General features: G+C 37.7%; 1 protein-coding gene across 2 annotated transcripts in view; it reads left to right on the top strand.

Annotated features, from left to right (window-relative positions):
• MED24 (mediator complex subunit 24) overlaps positions 1–18,170 on the top strand; it is a 222,609-nt gene that overhangs the window by 7,656 nt on the left and 196,783 nt on the right. For both annotated transcript variants that reach the window (XM_053698182.1, XM_053698175.1), the window contains exons 3-4: positions 7,150–7,232; positions 15,804–15,842. In XM_053698182.1, coding sequence (XP_053554157.1) covers positions 7,150–7,232; positions 15,804–15,842 — 122 coding nt within the window. The remainder of the gene's footprint in view (positions 1–7,149; positions 7,233–15,803; positions 15,843–18,170) is intronic.

Here is an 18,170-nt window from a genome sequence, read left to right as displayed (position 1 = left end):
CACAGCTCCTTAGTGAATCCATAGCTCAAAACCCAAAAAGTGAAATTTTGGTTTTTCGAGATTTTAACATTGATTGGCTGAATCCAAAAAATAACAGTTGTCGCTCGCTGTTTAAATCTTTGCAGCTAACGCAATTAATCTCCCCAACTCGCATAAACATCAAAAGCCATAATCATACCCTGCTCGACTGGATTCTCTCCACTTCTCCCGACCGAATCCAGGAGGCAGGTGTTATCCCTAACTATTTCAGTGACCACTGCTTAGTGTACTGCGTGTGCAAAATAAAGGCTACTAAATCCTCTCCCAAGGTTAAAATCACCAGGTCCTTCAAAAAAATTTAATATTCAATCATTTCTAAATGACATCAAGAACCTCCCCTGGCACAGATTAAACCTAATCCCAGATCTAGACTCTGCAGTTGAATTCTTTCAATCTGAATTCCTACAAGTTTGGAATTTACATGCCCCGCTGCATAAGGTGAGAGTAAAAGGAGCACACTTGAAATGGATCACAGCTGACCTCATTCAAATGTACCAATTTCGGGATTCATTGTGGTCAAAGTTCAAGCATACTAGCTCTATGAATGATCACTGTGTATATAGACAATGGCGAAATATATGCACTAAACAAACAAAATTGGCTAAGGCCCAATATTTCTTTGACAATCTGAACAATAACATATCTAACCCTAGAAAGTTTTGGAAACTCATAAATAATTTACAAAATCCACCAATCCACTCACAACCCTCCACTGTCAATGTGGATATCCAAAACCTGCAACTCCCCTTAGAAGTAGCAAATGCCTTTAACAATTATTTTGTCGGATGCTCCACCACCCTGATTGACAAACTAATAAATGGCACGCATCCTGACGCTACAAATGTGGATCAGGCCCCACTAAAACAGCAAAGACCCAATATAGAGAAGTTCAATTTTAGACCTGTACCCATCAATGTCATTAAGAAACACCTTCATAATCTAAAAATGAAAAACCAGTCTGGACCTGATCAAATCCCAGCAATGCTGTTGAAGCTCAGTGCGCCGGCAATTGCTAAGCCTGTTACAACCCTAATTAACGAATCCTTGGTGTCTGGATACATACCCAAACTCTGGAAAACTGCAAGAGTAGTGCCTATTCATAAAAGTGGGGAGTTAACCTTGGTTTCTAACTATCGCCCTATGTCATTGCTCCCAGTATTGTCAAAAATCTTAGGAAAATGCGTCCATACGCAATTATGCGAGTATTACCAACTTTCTAACTATCTGACCCCTGATCAATCAGGTTTTCGACCAAATCACTCCACTAAAACTGCCCTCCTAAAAGTTTGCAATGACATCCAAACTGGCATGGAACAAGGAGACCTAACTGGAGCTATTTTCCTTGATTTTGCTAAGTCTTTTGACACAGTGGACTACAACATACTACTGCTGAAACTAAAAACTCTGGTATTGCTGATCATCCGTTAACCTCGTTTAGATCATATGTATCGGATCGATCACAATATGTCTCTGTTTCTAACAGTGACTCCCTCCCTCTCCCAGTCACGTGTGGTGTTCCCTAAGGTTCCATTCTCAGCCCCCTACTATTCACATTATTTATAAATGATTTGCCTAATGTCTGCAAATCCTCAACTGTACACAGACGACACGGTAATCTATGCAAACAAATCTGATCTGCCGCAGCTTGAAGCAGTGCTCCAAGACCAGTTCACAGAGGTAGAAAAGTGGATCTAAAAAAACAAACTCTTCCTAAGCACTGACAAAACTGTCACAATGATCTTTGGAACTGGACCTAAATTACAAAATTCCCATCTACGCATCAAAACAAAATCCAATTGCACGCTTACCGCAGTCCACTCTTTCAAATACTTGGGTATGTTCTTAGACTCTAATCTATCTTTTGGCCTCCACATAGAAAAACTTGCATCTAAACTTTATCCAAAATTAGGTGCCCTGTACAGAAACAAATCTTGCCTTAGACCTACAGTAAAGGAAAAGATTGTACAGCAAATGCTGATGCCTATCATGGATTATGGGGACGTAGTATACGCACCTGCACCGCAAACTCACCTTAATAAACTTAATACATTGTATAACTCGTTCTGCTGCTTTGTGCTACAATGTAACTACAAGACCCACCATTGTGACATGCTAAAAGAACTAAACTGGCTGACGCTGGAATCCAGACGCACCCACCGTCTTTCCTGCCTTGTGTTTAAGTGCCTTTCTGGGAAGCTCTCACCCTACCTGAGCAGAATGCTCTCCCCGGCTACTCCCACCTCCTATAACCTCCGATCCAGTACCAGCACATTATTTAGCTTGCCTCAATACAAAAAGAAAGCAGCTCGATCCTCCTTTTCCTACCGAGCGCCACAGTTATGGAATGACCTTCCCCAAGCCTAATATCCTTTAAGAGATCCCTCTCTACATATCTCAAAACAGAGTGCACCTGTCATGATTGATTATATATTTCTTACCTGTTCTATGTAAAAAATTTGCATCTATTGTTTATTATTGTTTTTTAATTTTATTGTACCCTATTGTATCAATCCAATGTTTTGTTATCCTAGGACATACTTGAAAACGAGAGAAATCTCAATGTATCCTTCCTGGTAAAATATTTTATAAATAAATCTCTCTGTTATACAAGATCATAAAACCATGATTTTTGCCCCACTCCATCGAAAGATGGGAAAAAGACCTATGAATCATAATTCTTTGCCAACAAGCCCATTACCATATTCTCTTAATACTCTTACTTCTCCTCCTCCTCGACATTGATGATGGAGATAAATTACAAAGTCCTTTACAACTGGTACTTAACTCCACATAAGTAGATTATACCCTAAAACCAGTAATTGATGCTGGAGATGTGGACAGTTTTATGGGACGTGTGTGGTGGTACCCACAACTAAACCAATACTGGTTGGAAATAAAAAGAGGTAGTGTTTTTGAAGTTTCATTTCCAGCTGACCCCCTGATATGGATCTTAACTAAAAGCCCTAAACTCCACAATAAAAGTCATTGTAAACTATTTCAAATTATGATGCATATTAGCAAATTCCTTATTGCAAAAAAAGTTGAAAAGCAAAGACATTCCAGCAATAGGAATGTGGAGGAACAAGGTATCAGAATATGTTGAGTTGGAGGAATACAACTATGAAAAACTTGGGAATATAGAAATCTATATTCAGTTCCAACAAATATGGGAACAGTATTTAAAGAACATCATATAAATAATCCCATTTCCTAACAAATGACCTAATGAGAACATGATATTCCCTTTTGATGATTCCCACAATTACCCGCTAATCACTGTAAAAATTGTATGATAGAATCACTGAAATATCTATGTGAGGATAATACACAGACAACCCAAACAGAGCTCAAATATAACTAACCATAGTATAAGTGGAAACGCATTTTTTTATTTTTTCCATTATTTCATTTTCTTATATCAATGATTTATTTATGACTAATATTGCTATTGTAATGTTCTTTATTTAAAATTATGAATATGTTGAATACACTATAATTTCAATAAAAAAAATATAAAATGTATTTTTTTTTTAAATAATTAATTTTTATCCACCCTGCCATACATAAGAAAATAGTTTGTCTAGAAAATCAACAGTTGATTTTATTAATTTTAAATGATTGTACATTGAAAATGGGATCACAAAAACAATGGGGTATTTGAAGAATGGAATTGTATACAGGTGGCCCTCGTTTTACAACGGTTCAATTTACACCGTTTCAGAATAACAACCTTTTTTTCCAGTCATGTGACTGCTATTGCAAAGCATTGAGAAGCAGTGCATTTATTAAAATAGCCAGTAGGTGGAGCTGTCCGCTTGTGTTGCAGCAAAGCCAAGCAAGCTGAAATTAATCAGTTTAACCAGACCTGAGCTATCGAGCAGATTTCAAAGGAACAAGATCTTCCTGTCTATAAATCAGTCCAGATTGGAATGCATAGAAAGAACTGTTTGCAGAAAAATGCAAGTGAAGTCTGTGTTTTGTGATTATTTTATTAGGTTTATAATGCTGTTTAGCAAATGTTTTTGTTCATTTAACTTAGTTTAATTATATATTCTGTGTTGTGTGATTATTTTGTTAGGTTTATAATGCTGTTTAGGATTTAAAGTCTTCATTTCAAAGCTTTAAAAATAATGTATTAAGTGTTACTTATGACAATTTTGAGAGGGGCCTGGAACCTATCTCCCTCACTTCCCATTGACTTACATTATAAACTGGGTTTGAATTTACAACAGTTTTGATTTACAACCATTCCTTCTGGAACCTAACCCCGGCGTAAACTGAGGGCTACCTGTACTATGTTAAGCATGTTTTTAGAAGAAGGGGAACCAATATGGTTGTGCAGGAAAGTCTAAATAATAGCTTATAAGAAACACAGAAAGGCTTAGTTGTATGAATATATGGATAGTCCAACAAAAAAGTTAAAGGGACATGAAACACACATTTTTTCTTTCATGATTTAGAAAGAGAATGCAATTTTAAACATCTTTCTAATTTACTTCTATTATCTAATTTGTTTTATTCTCTTGATATTTCTTGCTGAAAAGCATATCTAGATATGCTCAGTAGCTGCTGATTGCACATAGAAGCCTCGTGTGATTGGCTCACCCATGTGCATTGCTTTTTCTTCAACTATGGATATCTAAAAAATAAACCAAAAAAAATAATAGAAGTAAATTGTAATGTTGTTTAAATTTGTATTCTCTATCTGAATCATGAAAGAGAGATTTTGGGTTTAGTGGCCCTTTAAGCATTTAATTAGAAAGTTTAAAAAGTATGTGGAAGATATTATAGCAGACTGTGGGAAAAAAAACATTATTTGTATTTGGAAGAAGAGTTTGTAAGACTGAAGACAGAGCTCTGGAAGAAAATAAGGAAATTCAGTGACACACCAGGTTAAGGCCAGTAGGATCATTGGTTGCATATGAAGATGTATTAGCTGCAGAAAAAGTTATCACACCCCTTTATACATATCCAGTTAGGCTTATTCTTGCATTTTGTGTACAGATCTGAAGACTGTAAATTCCACAAGGATAAAAATAAACTAGGAACTGTTTAAAGGTTTGCTGATAAAATATAAACCGTACTTCATGGCCTTTATATGTATAGAGTGGAAAAGTAAGCTGGTAGGTAGAAAATGTATTAAAGGATTTCATAAAGTTGATGATTAATTTTAATAAACAGCTTTAGCAATGAGCCATGTTCTCAGGATATAGTAATTATGGGGAGCATTTCATTTGAACCTCTTTTGCAAAAAAAAAGGTTAAAATGGAAAACATATTGAGCTAATATGATTGGCTTTTTGTGAAACTTGGCAAAAACGAAGTAAAAAAAAAAAACTATTATAAAGGACACCAATACTTACTGAGTTGACTGTAACAAGTAAACCGGCAAGCAATGTGTTCATCTTTGCGCCATGCATACTTAATAGCCCCTGCTCAGTGATCACACATTTATCCAGCTATTTCTGGCCCATCTGTGGCCAGATTACGAGTGGAGCGCAAACGTTTGCGGCTGAACGATAAGGAGTTTATCGCGGGTGTTTGCATTTGTCCGGCTTACCGCTGATATTACAAGTTGAAAGTAAATGGGATTGCTCGAGCATAATTTCAATTTAATCTAGAATGATTACTGCAACTTTGTAGCCCTGGTTAACTGTTTTGCAAAACAAAAAAGTTACACAAAACCCATCAAAAATACATTACAAAGTATAGTAACACTCATAATAACACTATCTAATAAAAATTATTCAAAAAATGTATGTATGTATATATGTGTGTGTCTATGTATTTATGTGTGTGTAATACACACACATAAATACATAGACACACACATACTTTACATATATACACTGTGTATGTATGTATGTATATGTGTATATATATATATATATATATATATATATATATTTACAGACATATATATACACACATAAATACATATGTACACATATATAGAAAAGCGTTGGAGCCTTTTGCAGTTAAAGTGAATGTAAAGTTTTATCAAGTAGTACCCGTTTTTTAAAAATACTTTTAAAAACAGGGGCACTTTCATTGATGAAACTTTACATTGCACCATATTTGTAGAGATACTTACCGGATCGCTAAGGATGTCTTTTCCCCTGCCGTTGCAAGCCTCTTCCTACTTCAGAAATGACGATTCCGGCCTTCCTCCAATCACAGTGTTGCTTTAGGCAATGCTTCCCCTGGAGGGAAAGCTATGATTGGAGGATGCCGGAATCGTCATTGCTGACGTAGGAAGAGGCTTGCAACGGGCTGGCAAAGCGCTGGAGCGGCTTTCAAGACGAAGAGGTAAGTATTTCTACAGATATGGCGCAATGTAAAGTTTCATCAATGAAAGTGCCCCTGTTTTTAATAGTGTTTTTAAAAACCGGGCACTACTTGATGAAACTTTATTCACTTTAAGTAGATGAAAACATGAAAAAGCATATTTATACAATATTCATTTTTATAAAGGTTTTAACTTTGTATGTACTGTAAATATTTACATTCCAGTGTTTTGCACATAGCAGAATATGTTCTAAGTATATATATATATATATATATATATATATATATATATGGTACATAATCATGTATTCATGTATTGATATAGTAGAAATATTTTTTTAAGATTAAATAGAACATATTCTGTTATGTGAAGAACATTGGAATGTGAAATATTCATATTTTCGGGTTAGCACACATGAGAATATGCCATCTGGTTGGGTGTTAGGGGTCTTTTCCACTTTTTTTTTGCTCTATGGCAGAATACGTGAATGCACGCAATATTTGATTTTGTCTTTTTGCGCTCGTTGGGTTAATACACGAGCGAAAACAGTTTACTTTTTAAACTCATAATACGAGCGCCACCCGATACGTGCAAAAAGCTTACTTCTAGTGCAGTTAACGCTCCAGTGAGAGCGTTAATTAGCGTTCCACTTGTGATCTGGCCCTTTGTGTTCATGCAAATGAATCCATTTGTTTATATATATATGTGTGTGTTTGTGTGCATTACATTATGCAGTGATATATTTCTTTATTAAACTAAGATTTAATTTTAAAATATTTTTTTTAACTGTGTTTTAATATATTTTTTTATTCCTTAACACAGAAGCTCTTCTAGATCAAGCTATGATTGGTCCTGCTCCAAACCCTCTTATCCTGTCTTACCTCAAATATGCAATAAACTCTCAAGTGAGTATTTACCTAAATAAGCCACAGTGAACATTTTTAGTAGAGAATATTTATTTTCATTTCTAAATGTATTGCTAATTCCAGTCTTAGATAAGGATATTGTATAATGTATTCTATCTATCTGGGTTTGACAAGCCCGCACCTCTCAACTTTAAAAAAAAAAAAAGCACCTGGTCCCTAGGTTAGGGGAAAGTCTGACCGCTCGAGGAAGTGCGTTTCAGAGGGTTGGTGCCGGAAGAGAGAAGTCCTGAAGTCTAGCATAGGAGGAGGTGATGGTAGAAGATGCAAGGAGCAGGTCATTGTTGGATTTTAGGGGCGGGCTGAAGTATATTTGTTGAGGAGTGAGGACAGGTAGGGGGGAGATGCGTTGGTAAGGGCTCTGTAGGTCAGCTACAGTTTCACTCTGCTGCTGCTCTGGGCACCACATAGTGTATTCAGTTATTGTTGTTGTTATTTGAAGAAACCAAAGTATAAATCTAACTAAAATAAAGCACCTTCTTGTGCTTTAAATGCATGCCAGTACTTTTAAAAAGTCTTCCATTTCACACTTCCATTTGACAAGCATATTGGGAAGGAGCCACATAGGCACAAGTCCACCTGCATAGAACACTGCAATAGCTTCCAAACTGTCTATACTTCAAACAAAGGTGCGACCGCAGCCATCAAGTGACTACAATGAATAGAATAGGTGAGGCTGCAACCATCTAATAACCTCACTGAAGACAGGAGGCGTGGATGAAGTCACCCTGTCTCCTCACTGAAGACAAGAGGCAAGGCTGCAGCTGTTCAGTCACTGTACTGAAGACAGGAGGCTGCAACCATGTAGTAACCACACTGAAGACAGGAGGCACGAGAAACGGCTGGAGCCTTCCAGTCACCACACTGAAAACAAGAGGTGAGGCTGCAGTCACTACACTGAACATAGGAGGCAAGGCTGCAACCATCTAGTAATTAAAATGAAGACAGAAGGACCGACTGGAGATGTCCAGTCCTGTAACTCCTTTCTTTTTGAATGGCTTTTTATCTTATATGACAACGCTTGGGAATCGTTGTTAAGGAGTTGTGCAGCTTTCAAAAAAAATCCCCCCTACTAACTTAGGTCTCTGTGGTTGGATCCAAATCTTGTGACCTCTCCGGGGTGTAGCGCTAACCCGCGAACTGTGGGGCCGTTATCAAGAGATTGGGATATACTCACCAGTGAAGATTGTACTGTGCTCACTTAAGAAAAAGATGTGACACCCTTACTGAAGGATTGAGGTAAAAACTTTTTTTACATTTATGTATTGCGGATCTGATCTGATGCAGCAGTGACTTTGAACATACGGTTAGTATTGAAGTGTGTTACTCCATTTTATCACATATATGTTGTTGCTTTTATACAAAGTGAATTATGGTAGCACCTTGAATTTACAACTACTGCCGCATTTATGACCGAGTGTACTGTATAGGGGGGGTTATAATACTGTCCAAAAAGCCGGAATGATACGTCTTTAAATTCCATAGAGACTGTGTGTAAATGTGTATCTCCACTGCGCTGAAAGAAGAGGCTGCAGTTGTTCAGTCACTACACTGAACATAGGAGGCGAGGCTGCAACCATCTAGTAATTACACTGAAGACAAAAGGACCGACTGGAGCTGTCCAGTCACTGCACTGAAAGCAAGAGGTGAGGATGCGCGTAGTCCTCTCACAACACTGAACATAGGAGGCGAGGCTGCAACCATCTAGTAATTACACTTAAGACAAAAGGACAGACTGGAACTGTCCAGTCACTGCACTGAAAGCAAGAGGTGAGGATGCGCATAGTCCTCTCACAACACTGAACATAGGAGGCGAGGCTGCAACCTTCTAGTAATTTCACTGAAGACAAAAGGACCGACTGGAGCTGTCCAGTCACTGCACTGAAAGTAAGAGGTGAGGATGCGCGTAGTCCTCTCACAACACTGAACAAAGGGGGAGAGGCTACAACCATCTAGTAATTACACTGAAGACAAAAGGACCGACTGGAGCCGTCCAGTCACTGCACTAAAAGCAAGAGTCGAGGCTGCAGCTGTCCAGTCACTACACTCAACATATTAGGTGAGGCTGCAACCATCAATAATCACACTGAAGACAGAAGGATTGACTGGAGCCATCCAGTCTCCACACTGAAAACAAGAGGCGAGGCTGCAGTCCAGTCACCTCACTCAACATAGGAGGTGAAGGTGCAACCATCTAGTAACCACACTGAAAACGGGAGGCGTGGTTGGAGCCATCCAGTCACCGCCCAGAAGAGAAATAGAGAGGCTGCAGTCGTCTGGTCACCACACTCAACACAGGAGGTGCGACTGCAGCCACACAATCACTTCACTGAATACACAAGGACGGGAGGCAAGGTTGAAGCTATCCAGTCACCAAACTGAGTACAGGTTAAGTGTGTTTCTGTAACAACAGTCACTAACAGATGAATAGAGCTAGGAACAAATCCTAATATAAAATCAAGTATCTGTTTATTAAATAGCAATAACATAATTTATGTAAGAACTTACCTGATAAATTCATTTCTTTCATATTGGCAAGAGTCCATGAGCTAGTGACATATGGGATATACAATCCTACCAGGAGGGGCAAAGTTTCCCAAAACTCAAAATGCCTATAAATACACCCCTCACCACACCCACAATTCAGTTTAACGAATAGCCAAGCAGTGGGTGATAAAGAAAGGAGTAGAAAGCATCAACAAAGGAAATTTGGAAATAATTGTGCTTTACACAAAAAATCATAACCACCATAAAAAGGGTGGGCCTCATGGACTCTTGCCAATATGAAAGAAATTAATTTATCAGGTAAGTTCTTACATAAATTATGTTTTCTTTCATGTAATTGGCAAGAGTCCATGAGCTAGTGACATATGGGATATCAATACCCAAGATGTGGAGTCTTCCACTCAAGAGTCACTAGAGAGGGAGGGAATAAAACAAAAAACAGCCATATTCCACTGAGAAAATAATCCACAACCCAAAAATAAGTTATTTTCATTTTTGAAAGAAAAAAGCTTAAATCAAAAAGCAGAAGAATCGAACTGAAACAGCTGCCTGAAGAACTTTTCTACCAAAAACTGCTTCCGAAGAAGCAAATACATCAAAATGGTAGAATTTAGTAAATGTATGCAAAGAGGACCAAGTGGCTGCTTTGCAAATCTGATCAACTGAAGCTTCATTCTTAAAAGCCCATGAAGTAGAGACTGATCTAGTAGAATGAGCTGTAATTCTCTGAGGCGGGGTTTGACCCGACTCCAAATAAGCTTGATGAATCAAAAGTTTCAACCAAGAAGCCAAGGAAATAGCAGAAGCTTTCTGACCTTTCCTAGGACCAGAAAATAAAACAAATAGACTAGAAGTCTTCCTGAAATTTTTAGTAGCTTCCACATAATATTTCAAAGCTCTTACCACATCCAAAGAATGTAAGGATCTCTCCAAAGAATTCTTAGGATTAGGACATAAAGAAGGGACAACAATTTCTCTACTAATGTTGTTAGAATTCACAACCTTAGGTAAAAATTGAAAAGAAGTCCGCAAAACTGCCTTATCCTGATGAAAAATCAGAAAAGGAGACTCACAAGAAAGAGCAGATAGCTCAGAAACTCTTCAAGCAGAAGAGATAGCCAAAAGGAACAACACTTTCCAGGAAAGTAGTTTAATGTCCAAAGAATGCATAGGTTCAAATGGAGGAGCCTGTAAAGCCCTCAGAACCAAATTAAGACTCCAAGGAGGAGAAATTGACTTAATGACAGGCTTAATACGAACTAAAGCCTGTACAAAACAGTGTATATCAGGAAGTATAGCAATTTTTCTGTGAAATAAAACAGAAAGAGCGGAGATTTGTCCTTTCAAGGAACTTGCAGACAAACCCTTATCCAAACCATCCTGAAGAAACTGCAAAATTCTAGAAATTCTAAAAGAATGCCAGGAGAAATTATGAGAAGAACACCATGAAATGTAAGTCTTCCAAACTCTATAATAAATCTTTCTAGAGACAGATTTACGAGCTTGTAACATAGTATTAATCACTGAATCAGAGAAACCTCTATGACTTAGAACTAAGCGTTCCATACCTTCAATTTTAATGATTTGAGATCCTGATGGAAAAACGGACCTTGAGATAGTAGGTCCGGCCGTAACGGAAGTGGCCAAGGCGGGCAACTGGACATCCGCACCAGATCCGCATACCAAAACCTGTGTGGCCATGCTGGAGCCACCAGCAACACAAAAGACTGTTCCATGATGATTTTGGAAATCACTCTTGGAAGGAGAACTAGAGGCGGGAAGATGTAAGCAGGTTGATAACACCAAGGAAGTGTCAGCGCATCCACTGCTTCCGCCTGAACATCCCTGGACCTGGACAGGTATCTGGGAAGTTTCTTGTTTAGATGAGAGGCCAGGAGATCTATCTCTGGAAGCCCCCCACATCTGAACAATCTGAGAAAACACATCTGGATGGAGAGACCACTCCCCTGGATGTAAAGTCTGGCGGCTGAGATAATCCGCCTCCTAATTGTCTACACCTGGGATATGCACCGCAGAGATTAGACAGGAGCTGGATTCCACCCAAGCAAGTATCCGAGATACTTCTTTCATAGCTTGGGGACTGTGAGTCCCACCCTGATGATTGACATAAGCCACAGTTGTGATATTGTCTGTCTGAAAACAAATGAACGGTTCTCTCTTTAGTAGAGGCCAGAACTGAAGAGCGCTGAGAATTGCACGGAGTTCTAAAATATTTATTGGTAATCTCGCCTCTTGAGATTTCCAAACCCCTTGTGCTGTCAGAGACCCCTAAACAGCTCCCCAACCTGAAAGACTCGCATCGGTTGTGATCACAGTCCAGGTTGGGCGAACAAAAGAAGCCCCTTGAACCAAACGATGGTGATCTATCCACCATGTCAGAGAGTGTCGTACATTGGGATTCAAGGATATTAATTGTGATATCTTTGTATAATCTCTGCACCATTGATTCAGCATACAAAGCTGTAGTGGTCTCATGTGAAAACGAGCAAAGGGGATTGCGTTCGATGCTGCAGTCATGAGACCTAAAACTTCCATGCACATAGCCACTGAAGGGAATGACTGAGCCTGAAGGAGCCGACATGCTGCGACCAATCTTAAACGTCTCTTGTCTGTTAGAAACAGAGTCATGGACACTGAATCTATCTGGAAGCCTAAAAAGGTGACCCTTGTCTGAGGAATCAAGAAACTTTTTGGTAAATTGATCCTCCAACCATGTTTCCGAAGAAACAACACTAGTTGATTTGTGTGAGATTCTGCAGTATGTAAAGACTGAGCTAGTACCAAGATATCGTCCAAATAAGGAAACATCGCAATACCCTGTTCTCTGATTACAGATAGTAGGGCACCCAGAACATTTGAAAAGATTCTTGGAGCTGTTGCTAGGCCAAATGGAAGAGCAACAAATTGGTAATGCTTGTCTAGAAAAGAGAATCTCAGAAACTGATAGTGTTCTGGATGAATCGGAATATGAAGGTATGCATCCTGCAAGTCTATTGAGGACATATAATGTCCTTGCTGAACAAAAGGCAGAATAGTCCTTATAGTCACCATCTTGAAAGTTGGTACTCTTACATAACGATTCAAAGTTTTCAGATCCAGAACTGGTCTGAACAAATTTTCTTTCTTTGGTACAATGAATAGGTTTGAATAAAACCCCAAACCTTGTTCCTGAGGAGGAACTGGCATGATTACCCCTGAAGACTCCAGGTCTGAAACACACTTCAGAAAAGCCTGAGCTTTTACTGGATTTACAGGAATGTGTGAGAGAAAAAATCTTCTCACAGGAGGTCTTACTTTGAATCCTATTCGATACCCTTGAGAGACAATGCTCTGAATCCAATGATTTTGGACAGATTTTATCCAAAAATCCTTGAAAAACCTTAATCTGCCCCCTACCAGCTGAGCTGGAATGAGAGCCGCACCTTCATGCGGACTTAGGGGCAGACTTTGGTTTCCTAAATGGCTTGGATTTATTCCAATTTGAGGAAGGCTTCCAACTGGAAGCAGATTCCTTGGGAGGAGGATTGAGTTTTTGTTCCTTATTCTGACGAAAGGAACGAAAACGGTTAGAAGCCTTAGATTTACCCTTATTTTTTTTATCCTGAGGCAAAAAAACTCCTTTTCCTCCAGTGATAGTTGAAATAATAGAATCCAACTGAGAACCAAATAAACTATTACCTTGGAAAGAAAGAGATAGTAATATAGATTTAGATGTCATATCAGCATTCCAAGATTTAAGCCACAAAGCTCTTCTAGCTAATACAGCTAAAGACATGGATCTAACATCAATTTTGATAATATCAAAAATGGCATCACAAATAAAATGATTAGCATGTTGCAGTAGGCGAACAATGCTAGATATGTCAGAATCCAATTCATGTTGCGCTAAATTTTCCAACCAGAAAGTTGATGCATCTGCAACATCACCCAAAGAAATAGCAGGTCTGAGAAGATGACCTGAATATAAATAGGCCTTCCTTAGATAAGATTCAAGCTTCCTATCTAAAGGATCCTTAAAGGAAGTGCTATCTTCCATAGGAATAGTGGTACGTTTAGCAAGAGTAGAAATAGCCCCATCAACTTTGGGGATTTTTTCCCAAAACTCTATAGATTTTGCTGGTAAAGGATACAATCTCTTAAACCTTGAAGAAGGAATAAAGGAAGTACCTGGCTTATTCCATTCCCTAGAAATCATATCAGAAATAGCCTCAGGAATGGGAAAAACACCTGGAGAAACCACAGGAGGTTTAAAAACAGCATTTAAACGTTTATTAGACTGAACGTCAATAGGACTGGTTACCTCAATATCCAAAGTAATTAACACTTCTTTTAATAAAGAACGCATATACTCTATTTTAAATAAATAAGTAGATTTGTCAGTGTCAATATCTGAGAAAGGATCTTCTGTTTCAGATAGATCCTCATCAGAAGAGGATGAATTATTATGTTGTTGGTCATTTGAAATTTCATCAGCTAAATGAGAAGTTTTAAAAGACCTTTTACGTTTATTAGAAGGTGGAAATGCAGATAAAGCCTTCATAATAGATTCAGAAACAAATTCTTTAACATTTACAGGTATATCATGCACATTAGAAGTTGAAGGAACTGCAACTGGCAATGTACTATTACTGATAGAAACACTATCTGCATGTAAAAGTTTATCATGACAACTATTGCAAATGACATTCGGTGGAATAATTTCTACAATTTTACAACAAATGCACTTAACTTTGGTAGAACCGATGTCAGGCAGCAATGTTCCAGCAGAAACTTCAGAGACAGGATCAGATTGGGACATCTTGCTCAATGTAAGAGAAAAAACAACATATAAAGCAAAATTATCTATTTCCTTAAATGACAGTTTCAGGAATGGGAAAAAATGCAAAAGCATAGGCCTCTTGATAGAAAAGAAAGCAGGAGGCAAACAACAATGGGGTATTGAAATAATGAAGACAAATTGGCGCCAAGTATGACGCACAACGTAACGTAAACTTTTTTGGCCCCAAAAATGACCGGAAATGACACACTTGCGTCACTAATGACGCCGCCGTGTGAAAGGTCTCGACGTCACGTATGACGCCGGAAATGACGAAGTTGCGTCAAAAACGTAATTTCCTGCGCCAAAAAAGTTCGCGCCAAAAATGACGCAATAAAGTCTAACATTTGACGCACCCGCGGGCCTAATACCCGCAAATGCAAAAGTAGTCAAATTGAAAACGACTAAACCACGGGTAAGAAACAAATTTCTTAAAGTGTTTATATTCCCAAATATGAAACTGACAGTCTGCAGAAGGAAATACATGAACCTGACTCATGGCAAATATAAGTACAATACATATTTTTAGAACTTTATATAATTTGCATAAAGTGCCAAACCATAGCTGAGAGTGTCTTAAGTAAAGACACCCATCCACATAAAGCAGATAGCCAAACCAGTACTAAAACAGTTCTTTAGTAGAGGTAATGGTAAATTTGAGAGTATATCGTCGATCTGAAAAGGGAGGTAGGAGATGAATCTCTACGACCGATAACAGAGAACCCATGAAAAAGACCCCCGTTAGGGAAATCATCGTATTCAATAGGTGATACTCCCTTCACGTCCCTCTGACATTCGCTGTACTCTGAGAGGAATCGGGCTTCAACAATGCTGAGAAGCGCATATCAACGTAGAAATCTTAGCACAAACTTTCTTCACCACCTCCATAGGAGGCAAAGTTTGTAAAACTGAATTGTGGGTGTGGTGAGGGGTGTATTTATAGGCATTTTGAGGTTTGGGAAACTTTGCCCCTCCTGGTAGGATTGTATATCCCATATGTCACTAGCTCATGGACTCTTGCCAATTACATGAAAGAAATACATATTACAATTATTAATACACAACTATATACACTGCTTTTCATTTTGTTGAATTGTAGTGTGTAATAGGCAAGGGGTAGACCTTGTAAAAAGTGCTAGGTTGTAAAATGGCAGCCTTGTTCCAGATGTATTATGGCTGATGAGTCCTGCTTCATTTTCTTTCCTTTACAGATGGTGTCCTATTCCTCAGTCTTGATGGCAATCAGCAAGGTATGCAGTGCAGTATGGGGTATTTAAGTACATTTCTATAGATCTTTCTCCCAATTTAAACAAAGGAGTTCAAAATGAGTAGCAATAGCATTAATAGCCAATTCCCCCTATTCTACTATTCTATATTAATGCATGTTTTTGTTTGTTGTGTGCAAATAAGGCATTTTAAAATGTGGGTTTTTTCTTCCTGTGCCAAAGTATTGAATTAAAAAATGCTTGTGAGGAATGCCACTGTCCACCAATAAAGTAGTGTGAAATCTGTTTATCAGTATTGAACAATGAGTTGTTTTCAGTGTTAGCTTCAAATTAAACAGCTTTAAATTAACCTGCTTTTTTTTTTTGGCCAAAAATATTTGTTAATATACTTAAATAGGGCTTTGTGTTTTCCTTTAAAGCAGTGCTTGACAAATATGTTCAAAAATTAGGAGCCAGTAAGAATATTTAGGAGCCAGGCATATTTTTAGGAGCCAGACAGTTGGATTTGTATATAGACATATGGAGAATAACCCAAAAAGTTAGGAGCCAGGGGTAAAATTCTAGGAGCCAGTGGCTCCCAGGCTCCTGGGTTTGTCGAGCCCTGCTTTAAAGGGACATAAAACAAGTTGGGATACAAAATATAATATGTACTTTAATTACTTTACCTGCAAATTTATACTGCAGTGCCAACAATTTTTTATGCAAACTATTTTTACTTAATTAGCCCTTTTAGGATATGCACAGATCTCAACATGTTTATGGCACTATAAGAATACAATTTAATTGCACCAAAATCTGCGTTGGTATTAAAAAAAAAAATTAAAAAAAAATATGAAAATTGACCTTTAATGATTTATGTGCAATTTTAACAGACTTTTCAATTTATTTCTGTAATCAAATTTACCTTGTTTTCATGGTATCCTTTGTTGAAAAGCATATCCAGGTAAGTTCAGAAGCAGTAACACACTACTGGGAGCTAGCTGGGTATTCATGGCTTTGCAGCTATGCCTCTTGTCATTGGCTCACTATGTGTTCAGCTAGCTCCAAGTAGTGCATTGCTACGATGGAGCTGACGTTAAAGAAATATGAAACCCAACATTTTTCTTTCATGATTCCGATAGAAAGTGATTTTAAACAACTGTCTAATTTACTTCTATTATCCATTTTTCTTTGTTCTCTTGGTATCTTTTGTTAAAAAGCAGAAATGTATGCTTAGGAGCCAGCCCATTTCTAGAGCACTATATGGCAGCAGCTTCCATGTAGTTCTCCAGATGCCTAACTAGGTATCTCTTGAACACTGAATATCGTGGGAACAAAGCAAATTTGATAATAGAAATAAATTGTAAACATTTTTAAAATGGTATGCTCTGTCTGAATCACAAAATAATTTTTTGGGTTTCATATCCCTTTAAAGGACTACTAAATACAGTATAATTGAATAACTGATACATACACAATTAAAAGCACAATGGAAATTTTTTGGAATGAGCAGTAGAATATTTTCTGTCAAATTTCAAAGTTAATCCAATTTTCCCTCCCCCTGTATGATGTGATGGCCATCAGCCAATCACAATAAGCACATACGTATATACTGTGCACTTTTGCACGTGCTCAGTAGGAGCAGGAGCCTTAGAAAGTGTGCAAATAAAATGAATGTGCACGTTCTAATAAATGAAGTATATTGGAATTATTTATTTTTTATCTGAATCGCAAATCTTTAATTTTGACTTTAGTGGCCCTTTAAGTCTGTTTCAACACCTTTGCAGGGCTTTAACACACAGAGCATTATTGCTCAGTTGCGTGTGTTGCATATAACTAATGCATTACAATATTTTCTTTTTGAACTTTTTTATCCCTTTAAAAGAAAACAGAGTTAACGCTGTTGGTTTAAGATGGTTCTAGAGGCAAATGAGGACTCGGGGTAGGGGCTGTATGCTTAATGTATAACTGTTCTACATGTTTATACTTGTATGATCAGCTTGTGTACATATACCCTTTTATATACAATATTTCACAATCTCTTCACTTAGCTTTCTGAGTTCACTGAATGGAAAAATTATACAGCCAAAGTATGGAAATTTAAATATTTACATAAGAGAAATAAATGTACAGCAGAAGGGGTTTGTGTACAGTTAAAGAACCTTAATAATTCATTGTTCGCTATTGGAGAAAAAAATGGGTTTAAAGGGAGTTCCAGTATGAGATAAATTGAGATGGTGAAAGGTAATTTATATGGCAGTTCTATTTTGAATACCTTACTTCATATATAGCGTTGATTCCATAATAATGTGTATCTTTCATATTCCTTATATATCCCTGTCCATGGGTTTTTTCCATCTCCTGTTTATTTAG

This window comes from Bombina bombina, chromosome 1 (assembly GCF_027579735.1).
Source record: "Bombina bombina isolate aBomBom1 chromosome 1, aBomBom1.pri, whole genome shotgun sequence".
Classification (NCBI taxonomy): Eukaryota; Metazoa; Chordata; class Amphibia; order Anura; family Bombinatoridae; genus Bombina; species Bombina bombina.
Note: the sequence above shows the minus strand (reverse complement) of the source record. Positions and strands in the feature narration are given on the sequence as shown.